This window comes from Sinocyclocheilus grahami, unplaced genomic scaffold, assembly GCF_001515645.1.
Source record: "Sinocyclocheilus grahami isolate Dianchi unplaced genomic scaffold, SAMN03320097.WGS_v1.1 scaffold314.1, whole genome shotgun sequence".
NCBI classification, from domain to species: domain Eukaryota; kingdom Metazoa; phylum Chordata; class Actinopteri; order Cypriniformes; family Cyprinidae; genus Sinocyclocheilus; species Sinocyclocheilus grahami.
Genome location: NW_015505493.1, coordinates 74,882 through 89,227, shown reverse-complemented (window position 1 = coordinate 89,227; position 14,346 = coordinate 74,882). Strand labels below are relative to the sequence as shown.

The 14,346-nt window shown below is 37.0% G+C and overlaps 2 protein-coding genes across 4 annotated transcripts in view; one reads left to right on the top strand and one right to left on the bottom strand.

The window, feature by feature from the left end:
* Positions 1–1,177, bottom strand: part of LOC107601903 (pre-mRNA 3'-end-processing factor FIP1-like) — a 31,043-nt gene extending 29,866 nt beyond the window's left edge. Inside the window, exons 1-2 of one of the 2 annotated variants that reach the window (XM_016294257.1) lie at positions 1,103–1,177; positions 939–1,015 (exon numbers count right to left, since the gene is read on the bottom strand). In XM_016294257.1, coding sequence (XP_016149743.1) covers positions 939–996 — 58 coding nt within the window. In that variant the 5' untranslated portion in view covers positions 997–1,015; positions 1,103–1,177. Of the gene's footprint in view, positions 1–938 lie in introns of both variants that reach the window. The other variant, XM_016294256.1, reaches the window with a different exon arrangement.
* Positions 1,178–1,992: 815 nt separating this feature from the next.
* LOC107601902 (sec1 family domain-containing protein 2-like) overlaps positions 1,993–14,346 on the top strand; it is a 33,170-nt gene continuing 20,816 nt past the window's right edge. For both annotated transcript variants that reach the window (XM_016294253.1, XM_016294254.1), the window contains exons 1-2: positions 1,993–2,906; positions 3,693–3,861. In XM_016294253.1, the coding sequence (XP_016149739.1) occupies positions 2,093–2,906; positions 3,693–3,861 (983 nt within the window). In that variant the 5' untranslated portion in view covers positions 1,993–2,092. The remainder of the gene's footprint in view (positions 2,907–3,692; positions 3,862–14,346) is intronic.

Below are 14,346 nucleotides of genomic sequence, written 5' to 3'. Positions count from 1 at the left end.
AACGGCGTATTATTGTGCCATCTCAAAGAGGCACAAAATCACTTTCACAGACTTTTTCATTAACTGTTCCCTCCTGGTGGAATGACCTGCCCAACTCAATCCGAGCAGCTGAGGCCTTACCCATCTTCAAGAATCGACTAAAAACACATCTGTTCCACCTTTATTTGACCCTCTAACACTTTCTATTCTATTTTAATTCTACTTTATCTATGTATATTTGTATTCTTTATTTTTTTTAAAAACAACAAAAAACTAAAACTAGCTTTCTATTTTTTCTATTCTATTCTTTTTTTGTGTGTATATATACAGCATATATATATATATATATACACACACCTTGCTATGTGTACTGCGTTAGGCTAACCGAGACTTGTCATTTGCACTTATATATTGTTGCTCTTTTGTTAGTTTTGACTGCTTTTATTGTCCTCATTTGTAAGTCGCTTTGGATAAAAGCGTCTGCTAAATGACTAAATGTAAAATGTAAATGATAAATGACTAAAAATACAGTATATCATGTCCTCTGCTCTATTTAATACTGAAAATAATAAAAAAATAACAAAAAACAAAACCCTGAATATTATTATTATCATTATTCGATTAAAATCGGTTATTATTATTAAGCTATGATTATTGTCCAACTTTGATCAGCTACTTTTAATGCAGCAGCACGTACTACATGTTATGTTATGTGTGTGTGTGTAAATGTATTCGTACCATATGTTCTCTGTAAGGGTTGATTTGAAAGTAAATGTTATGAAACGCGTGCAGCTGGATAAATAACGGTCTCTGATGTAGTAAACTTAGGGTCAGATTCCGTATGCTGTTGGTTTTGGTAGATGTTGGTGCTTATTCATCTCACGAGGACGCTTGATTTGCCTTGCTGAATCCCTTCAGACAGTTTTTAAGCGTGGATCATCAGTGCGTTTATTTCTCACCTCCATAAAGCCAGTCCGTGTCATCATCAGCTGTTTTCTCTGCCTCTGTGGCGGACATGATCACCTCCGGGCTTTTGCTTTGAGATCAGAGGCTCATCAGTTTTCAGATTCACCGAGTTCGACAAAGTAACTTTGCGTAGTGTGCTAATAGTTTTCGGGTTTACCGTCACAGCTGTCACAGTGACACGCCGCGTGCTGGTGTTAGTGGTGCAGCAGGTGCGCGTTACCAAAGAGACACATCTCACTGCACGCGCACGCAGGAAGTTCAACATCAGCACATCAATACACACATTTCTTTTTTTCTTTCGTTTCTTGGATTAACAGAAAACTGGTTTACTTGACTCTTAATTTTCTTAATTTACTTTTACTTTTAGTCATTTAGCAGACGCTTTTATCCAAAGCGACTTACAAATAAGAAAAAGTAATTCAAACTAAAAGCTAAAACTCTGTAAATACTATATATATATATATATATACACACACACACACATTTAAGAAAATAAAAGAAATTAAATAAAATGACAACTGCATACAACATTTCGAAACTAAAACATTTAAATGAAAACAAAAAATATAAAGCTAAAAACAATTCAAACATACACAAATAAGAAAAAGTAATTCAAACTAAAAGCTAAAACTCTGTAAATACTATATATATACACACACACATTTAAGAAAATAAAATAAATTAAATAAAATGACAAATGCATGCAACAACATAATAACATAATTTTTAACAATGAACCAAATTTAAAGGCAACCACGGCATTTATAAAAACGTCAAATCATACTGAGACAAACATAAGAATATTTATTAAAAAATGATATATATATAATGGTATATCAGCATCTTGATAAGCGAATAGCCCGCGTTGTGTGTAGTAAATCAACGGATTTTTTTTGTTGCTTTTTATGTTGCTGTTAAAGAATGAATAGTGACCTGTTTTTATTGTAAAATGGGTACAAGAGTGGATAAAGAATGATTTATAGTATACAGTACTCGACTTTTCAAAACGACGCATAATTATCGCGACGCCCCTGCGCCACGTCACCTTTGAGAGACTCGCATGGGTTTGTTTTGAATGGTGTCTGTTTGAAAGCTCTGCTGTTGCTATCGTTCGTCTCAATTTAAAACCCCCAGCATTTGCGGAAATATGTTGCCCACGGATGGAGTCATGTCTTTTCCCGGTCAGACGTGGGAAAAAGTGCTGTCAAAGGTAAAAAAGGCTGTTGTTTTCATGGATGATCGGTGCTCGGAGGGTCTGCACTGGAACGGAGGAGCTGCGCTTCTGTTTGAGGCTGGAGCTCGAAACATCAAACCGTTCTCAAGCTTTGAAGCAGGCGGACAGAATCAACCCAAAGCTGTGTTTGTGGTCAGCACCGTGCTGAAAGGTAGAACCGCAGACATTATCAAAGATATCATTTCCCTCAGTCACTTCCAGTACTGCGTGGTTTTCACAACTGTTCCTCACTCCATTCACCTGCTTGCGAATAATGTGACTACTGATCTGGAGGGGAACCCGGTGTTTGAGCAGTTTGAAGAGAAACTGTGTGAGTGGATGGGTGATATGAACTATACCGCTGAGGTCATGCATGCTCCTGTGGTCTTTGCCCCTCTGACACAACAGCTCCACCTTTTGCCTGCTTTCTCTGAACTTTTCCCTTTATTGGAAGTGGATCTTGAGGCCATCAATGAGAAGAGGCCAGAGAAAAAACGATTTGGGAGTCTGATGGATGTGGATATGCACTCTCTCCCACCTGAGTTGCAGATTCAGATTAAATCCCTGGCATCAGCCCTCAACGCCCTGTTTGAGTTCATCAGTACCCGTGAGGAGAGCTTTTCTGTGGGTCCGATGAGCCGTCTGATCGCAGGGGAGCTGGCCAGTCATCCACAGGCCAAAAACAGGAGGAAGTCAGTTCCCAATAAAGCATCAATAGTGTTTATTGATAGAACTCTTGATCTTACAGGTGTGGTCTAAATACTGTATTATATTCAATCATTAGTGCTTAAGTCAAGACACTACTGGCTAAATCATTGTTTTTTTTCATGCACTGGTCAATTTTGTGACTTTGGATTGTTTGGCTTCCATAACATGTCCGCTTTCAGTTTAGTGGGAAGAAAATAACCAAAATACACATTTAAGTGTTTATTTTATTACACTTTATCTGCTTACATCAGTAGGTTTAAATTACAATGCATATCTTTCAGGGCAGTTTTCTCAAAATTAAACATTTTTCTCCTACACCAAGCCAAAATTCACCACTTTCTTAGTACTTACCTAAGCCAAACGTTAAAAAAAAATGTTTTTTTAGATGGGATTGTTAGGGATCATTTACCTGATGACATTTTATTCCTAAAATCCTGTGAATAATGTTCTTGTTTTCCTGGCTGTTGAATGTATTTTGTGTTTTATGGCATGATACAAAAATATATCCGAAATTCCCTCTGAATGAATTGAAATAAGAATTATGAACCTGGCTTTATCCAATGTTCAGATTTCTGTTCTGGACATGTATTCAAATTAGTGCACATTTTATTAGATAATGCCTCTGCGTATTTAAATGTAACCTTACAGAATTTGTAATGTTAAGCAACTGTCTTTACTGTGATTAAACAACTGGGAAGATATGAAATCTGTGATGTCTTTTCTTAATATGTCACATCATGGCGGCATATAACACAGTATAACTTATTCTATCTCCTTTCAAAAGCTATTTACTTTTTCCTCTGTTTCTCTTTTGCCTAATCTGTAGGAGCTGTTGGCCACCATGGGGACAATCTGGTTGAGAAAATCCTATCCGTGTTGCCACAGTTGCCAGGTCATGTGACTGACGTTCAGGTGGACATGCTGGAGCTCACACACCTGAAGCAGACAACTGATACCAAGGGCATATTGGCACCAGGCTGCTTGGCACAGAACCAGTAAGAGCATTTACACTTTTATGGCATGCAAACAGAGTATCATAAAGTTAATTCTTTAGCTCAAAAAACTAAAGTCGGTTCAGAAAATGCCCAAAAGCACTATTGTAAAGGCCAGATGAATATGCGATGAGATCATGTTCACACTGTGGTGGAATTACAACCCCAATTACCGTTTTTAAAGCTACACATTATTATGAATTTTCAGTATTTAAATTTTTGTATATGTTTTCAAACTGATCACATCTTTAAGATGGGCTGGTTGTAATAGTAACACATTTAACAAACATTTAGGTTTAGATCTAGGGTTTGATTTTGGAACTGAATAGCTTTGTACTTAAAGGGATAGTTTAACCAAAAAGTTTTACACAAAAAGGGATAGATTTAAACAAAGATATTTAAAAAATATTTTTTTGTCCATATACTGAAAGTCATTATAAAAAGTTATTTTGCCCCATAACTTAACTTATTCTACAGAGCCATACAGGATTTAAACAATCTTTTAAACAATCTTTACTTCAAATGTATTTATATATATTTATAAATAAATAAATAAAAATTAAAAAGTATATTATGATATACTTCATGTTGCTATCAAATGTATATAAATATAAATAAATACGCACGCACATGCAAAATGTAATTATAGCTTCAAAAATCACAAGTAAACAGTCACTTTTAAAATGAAGAACAAAGAAACAAATAACAGGCAATAGAACAAAGAGTACTTCAGAATTCAGTGTCTGCAGAGGACAGACACTTTTTTTCTTGTCAATGTCTTCTTTTTAATAATTATTAAGGACATAATAGACCACAGCAGCTCTATATAGCTGGATTTACACATCAACAGTTTTTGACCAATCTATCTGATGGTTTGGGGCCAGTTTTACTAACAGCTTGAGCCAGCACAAACCGTCTTTGGACGTTAAAATAGTACTGTCGTGATTTACTAAAGATGCGCAGTGACAAATTAGCACTGAAAAGGCATGAACTCAGTTATTTTTGCGCCTGACCTTATATTGAATATGCATTCGTTGGAGTTTCCCTTTCAGACGCAAAATTTATGGGAAGAGAGTATTAAAATGAATCACGCAACGCTATTTAAAAAGCATTAAAGGGGCCCTATTATGCTTTTTCACTTTTTGAATTTTAGTCAGTGTGTATGTTTGGGCATAAAAAAGATCTACAAAGTTACAAATCTCAAAGTCCACTCCAAAGGGAGATATTTTGTTTTTTTTTAAATCCCTTTTCAAGAACTACAACGAATGGCTCGTTTGGACTACAGTGTTTTTTTCCGGGTTTTGTGATGTCACAAAGCGGCCCATTAGAATATCATTAAACTAAACCCCCCTACGGAAATTCAAATGGTTGGGGGGTGGGGAGGGGCGAGGTCGTGGTTAGAACGCTTGGCTGAGTGCATCAGACAAGACGACGAGGAAGAAGAAGTGCTGCTGTAACGTCAAGTTTTGAGGGGAGTCATGAGGGAATACCATAGGGGAGTACAGTGCTGGTTTCACCAAAAAGCTTTTGCTGAAAGACGGAGCAGTTCCCACTTTGTCGGGACAATCTGCTGTATCTGCATCACAGCCTGTAAGTGTGCTGCTTTATTTTGTTGTCGTGTGTGTTATTTACGTTTCAAAGTATAAGTTGTATGCCATTTCTGCGATGTAATACATATTACCGTTGCACTTATCTGTACATAGTAAATGCAGTTATTTTTAAGCGGTTGTTGACATCCTATCTAAAACGTGATTTAGCCAAAACAACAATTACGTTACCACTCTAATATGTCTTGCGATATCCGTGCGTGCAAAGGTTCTGTGCGATCCTCTTGTTCAATATTCTCTGGGTCTGAATCCGGCTCAAATTGATATGGCAATATTGACACCATCCTTAACTATACCGGAGCAGACGGAACTTGCTGCTTTGGCAAGGGGCGGGGCAGTACTGAAACACCATCTAAGCTGTTCGCCAATCACAACGCACTGGGACAGCTAACCAATCACAACACATTTCGTTTTTCGGAAGGCGGGCCTTCATCAAACCCGGAACTAATCGAGCCGTTTGTGCCAGGCTGGGTAGAAAGATATTGTAATAATGTAAATTATGTGAAAAATAATGCGTTTTTCGAACCACCAAGCATGAGAGCATGTTCTAGTACACCCCAAAACAAAATCAAGACTTTGTAAAAGAGCATAATAGGACCACTTTAAACTAAATGAATGAAATGCAATGAAATGGCTGCAATTGGTTACACCGCAAAGAACAGAGAGTACGTGGTAGAAGGGAGAGGATTTTTTTCCAAATTTTTTCCCATTTTATTTGGAATGCCAGAAGAACACATTATCCGAACATATCGTTTGCCAAGCCATGTTATTTTTAATTTGCTTTGGGAAATAAAAGATGACTTAAAACCCTCAACTAGGAGTCACGCAATACCAGGTCTATTTTTTGGCCTCCGGTTTCTTTTAACGTACTGTGGCTTCTTTATTTCTTTATTCTTTATTTGTGACTACACTAATTTGCGCTGCGCTTGGTATATTGTGTTGGTCGATATGTAAATTAGATGTTGTGTCTGTGTTCTTTAATTTGTACGTTATTAGTAAATCACCCACAGAAATTTCCATGGCCATCTGCGTTGTTTTGGAATTGTACTCTTACTCTAATTTGACATGTTTAGTAAAACTGGCCCTTTGTCATCAATGTTCCAAGGGTAATGTCCCTACTGTAGTTTGATTTAGACCAAAAACAGTTCTGGTAAAGGATTAGAGAAATATATTGCATAATCATGACTGTTCTCAAAGTCTTTCTGTCCACAGTAGGAAAGATCTGAGGAAACCATGAGACTTGGTTACACAAATGTTGGTACAGGAACAATGCCCAGCCAAGTATTTTTAATGGAGAACCACCATTTCTTTTGTCATCATAAATGTGTATTTGAATAACTAAATGGTTTTGCTGGAGTTTTTGCCAATGTCATTTCCTACGAGGCGGGATGTGGTAAAGAATGACCCCAAGTTTCTGCTGTTCTGTGTAATATTGTCATGCTGCTCAATTGTTTTAACACGTATTTGGTGAACTCGCTCACTGTCTGAATGGAAAATAATATTTTTCCTAAATGAACCCAGTCATGCTTTTTGGATGGGAATTTTTTGCAAAATGTATTGCACTTATGGCCTTTGACTGAACTCAGTCTTGAGTGAATCTACTGTTAAAATGTTTGGGGTAATTGACATCATATAAATACAAAATATTCTCTTGATACACGATTTTTTTTAAGCAAGCAGCAATGTCAAAGCTAAACCTACTTCATCTGGAAGTCAAATGGCATTAGCATGGAAACCCAAACGCTGTTACGACCCATTAGGTCTAAACCACATGTTAGACGTGAGGGTTTGTTAACGGAGGAACTTGTTTTGTATGTCTGTTTTCTTTCCACATCTCATCAGACAGGGATTCAGAGAGCACATTTGCCTGCGGAAAGAATTTGGCTCCAGAGTGATTGAGTTAATGGGATAGGAACGTCTCTATGAGCTATATCAATGAATAAACTAGTTTCACCTTTTACATTTTGTGCTGCCAAAGCTGCCAGATTAGTCTGGTCTCCATTGTGGGCTCCCATTGTGCCTTTTTGTCTTCTAAACCTTGTTCAATCACTGTTATTGAGAGCATCGAATCTGCTTTTTTACCTACACAATATATACACAAATACACAATACCACATCCCTTCACTGCCATTAGCTGGTTACAGTAGCACCGCAGTGCTAAGTACAAACACACTCTTGAGACCTCCATGTAAATATACAAGAGCTCACTGTTAGCCAGATGGCGTGGAGACTGAATAGGACAAGTCTCCGTTTGAAGAGCCTTCTGTGACTGGATGTGTGCAAAAGTGCGTATTTAACAGGGTTTGGAATTGGTTTTCATTGTGTTGCGCTTTAAAAGGCCCATATTTCCCACCTTTGTAACAATTTATTTTTCCTTGAGGGCCACTCACAATGATAGCTTATGTTTTCTACAGCAAGAACAGTCAGAATTTAGTTTTTCTGACCTTCTCTGAATCTTTTACAAAACATTAATTGGTCAAAACAAAACCACTGAAGAGTTTCTTTGCCTTTAATGAGATGTGTATTATAAGTCTATGCAAATGATCGAAAATTCCTTTTGCTTGGTCGATCATGTGCTTGACTAGAGCAGCGTGAAACAGAGCTCATCTGACAGGCTTGGCACATTTCTCTGAAGGACTGTAAAGAGCATGCTCTGAGCCTAAATAAGCCTGCCCTGAACGTGCATCCAAATGCAGAGATGAGGTGGTGTGTACCTGATGCTCTTGATTCATTCTTCACTGTATATAAGCCACCCTATATGTGGAGCTCATAATCCATGGAGGTTTTCAAAATGTTGAATATGGAATAACGACAGTACGGTATTCACAGATAACATTACTTTAGTTTATCAGAATTACATTTATGGTCATGGAACAAATGTACAGAACTTTTCTTCATTCTATTTTACAAATGCAATATATTATATTATAATAAATGTAATCATTTAAATTGAATAAAATCATTTTGAAATGTTAATGTTAAAAAAGTAAATTGATGATTCATATATATATATATATATATATATATATATATATAAAAAAACAATAAACTTAGATTTTTATAAATGATATAGTTGGTAAATAATAGTACTTGTACTGATAATGAACTTACAAGAAAACCATATGTACGCTTTTAAAGTGTTTGTGCAATGCTGACTGCTTTGAGATACAGTATTAGATTTTTTTTTTTTTTTTATCTCTTTGCTTGGATGATTGGGGTGTTTGCTTACTGGCCAAAATCAATAGAGCATACTTGTTGTGTACAAGTCTCTTTGATATTCTCACCTCAAGATAAGTCTATTGAATTTGTTTTGGCTGCTTTGTAATCCACCAGGTGTAAATTGTAAGCCTTATCCTTAAAAAATAGAAAATAGCACACCTCAAAAGCCTGCACTATTTGAGGTATCATTCATGTCTGCAGCACAAACGGTTTACACTAAACTTTAAAGGGATATTTCACCCTCTACCTACATTTGCAGAACTCCAAAAACATATCTATACATACATTTTACTACAGTTTCCACCTGAAATTAACATTAGTGTCAGTAAAACACCAACAACTTTAATTCGTTTTCACACAAATTTTGTGGCAGATTGATTAAATACTTTTGTGTGGATCCTTGCACAATACTATCACCTCAAAATACATTTTGACATTTACATTGCATAACCAACTCCATATGTATGACTTTTCTGATGAAGTACTTGAAGTACTGAAGTAAACTTGCTTGGTAACTCACCTGGTGCGGCATTACACTTGTGATGTACAGCGCTCTTGTACACATCCAGTGAAACATAGGTTACAATAAAAGAGATCAGACTTGTAGAATAAAGCAAAAAAGGCATGGTTGCTTCAACAAAATAATTTTTATATCATGTTTGCTTTTGTTAACATTATTGGTTAGGTTTAGTGTAGGAGCTCCATTATTTTCAAACGCAATAGAGCATTAACATAATAGTGCTTCTCGGCAGACATTTCATTTCCAAACCACCGCGATATGTACAACAATGATCATTGTCAGATTCACGTATCTCTCTTAGATGAAACTGAATGCACTTTTAACCCCACTTACTGGACATTTCTCTTTGAAAGTGTTGTTAAACGTACAAAAAGCGATGTAGTATCATTTTGCACAAAGGCTGCCATGGGCACATTTTTCCAGTGAGCCTTGGTTTCTATTTTTCTTATGTAGAATGTAGTCTATAAGTGGAGTCTGTTCAGTCTGTAACCCAAGTGAGTGAGCAATACTAATAGGGATGTTTGCCTTAGCAAACACCGCTAATAATAATGGTTCTTACTGGGTTTTTGTGGCCCAGCCCTGCAGTACTGATATTGGCGTTGTTCTTGTCAGCTCAGGTGAATGTAATTGGCTGCATTGTGTTATTCTAGCCCAGCAATATCTATAGGCTCTGAAAAATATTTATAAAAGATTTTATTTTAAGATTCTAAGATTGTGGGCTGTCTGGCTAATTTGGCCTTTTTTATTGTATGGTGTCTCCTTTTGTAATTGTAGGCTCTGTTTCAGGGTCGCTGGATTTAGTGTTGTTATGGGTGGTCATTTCAGACGGCCGTCTTGAGGCGACCGGCGCTGATAGGAGACTTCCTCTTCCTCGCCTGTGCGAACCCCAACTTTTAATAACAGTCTGGTTGTACACTGTGCCTATTCAGGTCTGACTGGAGAAACGTCCAGATCTCTCTGTGTTTTTAGTGTGGTTGTGGGAGAAATCTGAGCATCTTTGTAATGAAAGCTGTGACTGGTGTTTTGGTATGTTGGCTTTGAAATACTTCACTAAGGACATGAATTTATGTTCTTCGAAATGGTAGCATATGCAGTCTCTGGTGGGATGGATTGTGCTGTGTGTGTGAAATTTCGGTTATAGCAGATTTCAAGACTTCACGTTTGGTTAGCTAAAGGAGGACTGTTTCACGCTCTGCTCTACTGCAACATAATTTCCAAACGTGTCTAGCTCCAGTAATACAAATAGACAATTGCAATTGGCCAAGAATCTGTTTTTGGACTGGAAGATTGTGTGTGTGTGTGTGTGTGTGTGTGGGGTCAGGTGTGTTCCAGTGAGGCTGGTGTTATAGGTTGTTCTTGGCACTGCGGTAGAGCGGTGGTGCTTTGATTTTGTGTGTGTGGGATACTTCAACTATGTCCTTGCTTATGTAAGGGTGTGTGACACACCCTCCACACTTCTACCCTATGTTTTACTACCGTCTACCCAACTGTGTGTCCTGTCCAGCCAGCATTAAACCCGCATGTTATACTAGAGCTGATGAGGATATCGCCATGAAAGTGGTAGTGTGTGTATGTAGAGGGGAAAGAAATGGACCACACTGCACTGTGAGAAAACAACACTAGAGAGAAGACACATATATCACGCACTATTTTACTGGCAGCTGAAAAGACTGACTTTGTCATTTGTCATGCTTAGCATTGAGTACTTGAGTCTTTGTTGACAGATCATATTGTTTACTCTCTCTTTAGCCTCTGCTGTATCCCTCCCACTAGTTCCCTGTCTCTGATTGACAGGTTGGTTGTTAAATCAGAATATGGTGTCAGTCTCACTTTAGGCCCACACACGACTCTGACTAAGAGATTTGTGTATATTGTTTTGGACATATTTTAAAAAGTAGAGCTTTTTTATCTCATCTAACCTTGTCTCATCTCATCTCATTTCATTTTATCTTGTCTCATCTCCTCTCTTCTTGTCTCACCTCATCTCCTTCTTGTCTTCTCTTCTCATCTCATCTCCATCTTAACTTCTCATCTCACTTTGTGCCTTCTCATCTTTTCTCTTCTCTTTTCTCCTTCTTATCTCTTCTCCATCTCATCTTAGGTTGTTTTATAATCTTGTCTCTATTCTTCTCGTCTCATTTCTTCTCATGTCAGTTTGTGTCTCATCATCCTGTCTCTTCTTCTGATCTCATTTTGTGTCTCCTTATCTTGTGTCTCCTCTTCTCATTTCTTCTCATCTTGGTTTGTGTATCCTCATGTTGTTTTTCTACTTTTTATTTCTTCTCATCTTTGTTTGTTTATCATCATCTTGTCTCTTCTCATTTCTCAGTTTATGCCTGCGCATCTTTTTTCTCCTCTGATCTCCTTTTTATCTCTTCTCCATCTCATCTCAGTTTGTGTCTTCTCATCTGGTGTCTCCTCTTCTCATCTCATTTCTTCCCATCTCAGTTTGTGTCTTATCTTGTCTGTTCTTCTCATCTCATTTCTTCTCATCTCGATTTGTGTCTCCTTGTCTTGTGTCTCCTCTTCTCATCTTGGTTTGTTTATCATCATCTTGTCCCTCCTCATTTCTTCTCATCTCAGTTTGTGCCTTAACTTGTTTCTCCTCTTCTCATTTCTTCTCAGCTTGTTTTTTTTCTCCTAATTTTTTCTATTCTCTCCTCTGCTCCTGTTGTAATTTTGTCTCTCCTCTCCTCTCCTCTCCTCTCCTCTGGCTGTACTGATTGTCAAGTCAATCTATTTGTAATGGAGCTGGAGGAATAAGTAGATTTAAATGAGATGAAGACATGCAGTATTGATACTTGCAGAAATTCTAAACCCCCAGCGGGCTGTGAGTGCGCCAGCAGCTGCTCCTGAACCTGTGACTGTGCTCCCATCAAGTGTGTGTTAAAGGTTAGTGTCTGCTCTCTGGGATTTATCTTCCGCTCGGGGAGTCTCACATGAAACAAAATGAGCCACAGATGAGAGAGATTTGCAATGTGTATTTTTGTGAGTTTGTGTGTGCCAGTCTTTTTTAGATTTATGTAACAGGATGTTGCTTTTATGTGTGTAGCATTTTTAGCTCAAAGATTTTAGCAGAATGATATTTATCTTTATGGAGAGAGATGATAGCCACTAAAAATGTCTGTAAACTTAATTGAACCATTCAACACAAAAATCAAACAGTTAATATAGTTACTACTTGCATTTATGTATATATGTTTATATTTTTATTACTTTTAAATGTTTGAGGTCAGAAAGGTTATTTATTTATTTACTTATAATAAATGTATATTTTTTTCAGGAAGGATGCATTCAATTGTTCAAAAGTGAAGTGAAAGACATTTATTGTGTTACAAAAGTTTTCTATTTCAAATAAATGCTGTTTTTGTAATGCTGTTCTATCAAAAAAATCCTAAACAAATGTATTTTCCAAAAAAAAAAAAAAAAAAAAGCACCATGACTGTTTTCAGCATGAATATACTTAGAAATGCTTCTTGAGCAGTAAATCAGCATATTAGAATGATTTCTGAAGGATCATGTGACACTGAAGACTGGAATAATGACTGCTTTGCCATCACAGAAAAAAATTCTATTTTACATTTTTTAAGAAGAGCAAAAAAGTTATTTTACGTTATAATGAAACTGTTTTTTTGACTGTATTTTTGACTGTTGTAAATTGTAATTCTTATATATATATATATATATATATATATATATATATATATATACATATTGTCAAGCAAAAAAAAACAGGTTTTTAACATATTTGCAAATTTATTAAAAATAAAAAACTAAATTGATTCCATTGTGTAAGTATTCATACCCTTATCTGGGACAGTTGAAATTTACTTAAAAAGGCACACACGTCTTAATAAAAGGTCTAACAGCTGATAATGCATATCAGAGCAAAAACAAAGCCCTGAGCTCAAAATAAGTGCCCGTAGAGCTCAGAAACAGGTTTGCATCAAGCCACACATCTGTGGAAGGGTTCAGAAAAAAATTCTGCTTCATTGAAGGGTCACAGAAGCATGTAGATCCATTACCCTTAATGGAAGAAGTTTGAAACAACCAAGACTCTTCTTAGAGCTGGCTTCCTGGCCAAACTGAGCAATTGATGGAGAAGAGCTTTGGTTGGAGTGGTGACCAAGAACCTGATGGTCACTCTAGCTGAGCTCCATGATCATATGTGGAGATAGGAGAAATCTACAGAAGGACAAACATAGCTGCAACACTCCACCAATCCAGTCTTTATGGCGGTGTGGCCAAACTCAATCTTTTCTTCAGTTAAGACACATGAAAACACACTTAGAATTTACAAAAAAGCACCTAAAGGACCCTCAGACTCTGATAAACAAGATTCTTTGGTCTGATGAACCTCAATTCTAAGCATCATGTTTGAAGGAAACCAGCTCTGCTCATTACCTGCAGAGTACCATCCCAAAAGTAAAGTGTGCTGGTAGCAGCCTCATGCTGTGTGGCTGTTTTTCAGCAGCAGGGACTGAGGGACTCGTCAGAGTAGAAGAAATGCTCAGTGCAGTAAAATATAGAGATAGCCTTAATGAAAACCTAGTCCAGAGCATTCTGAACCTCAGACTGGGCAGAAGGTTCACCTTCCAACAGGACAATGAACCTAAGCACACAGCAAGAGTGGCTTATAGACAACTGTGTGAATGTCCTTGATTGGCCCAGCCACAGCCAGGGATTGAACCCAATCAAATATTTCTGAAGAAATCTGAAAATGTGCATCTGCCCCATCCAACCTGACAGAGCTTAAGAGGTGAACAGGTGAGGTGAAGAATGGCAGATAATTGCAAAATGCTGATGAGCAAAGCTTGTTGCATCAAACAAAAAAAGACTTGAGGCTGTTAAGGTGCTTCAGCTAAATATGCAATGCACTTATTTCAGCTTTTTATTTTTAATAAATTTACGAAGTTGTGACAATTCTGTTTTTGCTTTGTCAGTATGGAGTGTAGATTAAATTACTTTTTTTTTTCTCCACATCAAATAAGTTTATCATAAGGCAGCAACATAACAAAACGTGAAAAAAATGAAGGGGTACTTTCGAAAGGCACTGTATATATATATATATATATATATACAGTGGGGCAAAAAAGTATTTAGTCAGCCACCAATTGTGCAAGTTCTCCCACTTAAAAAGAT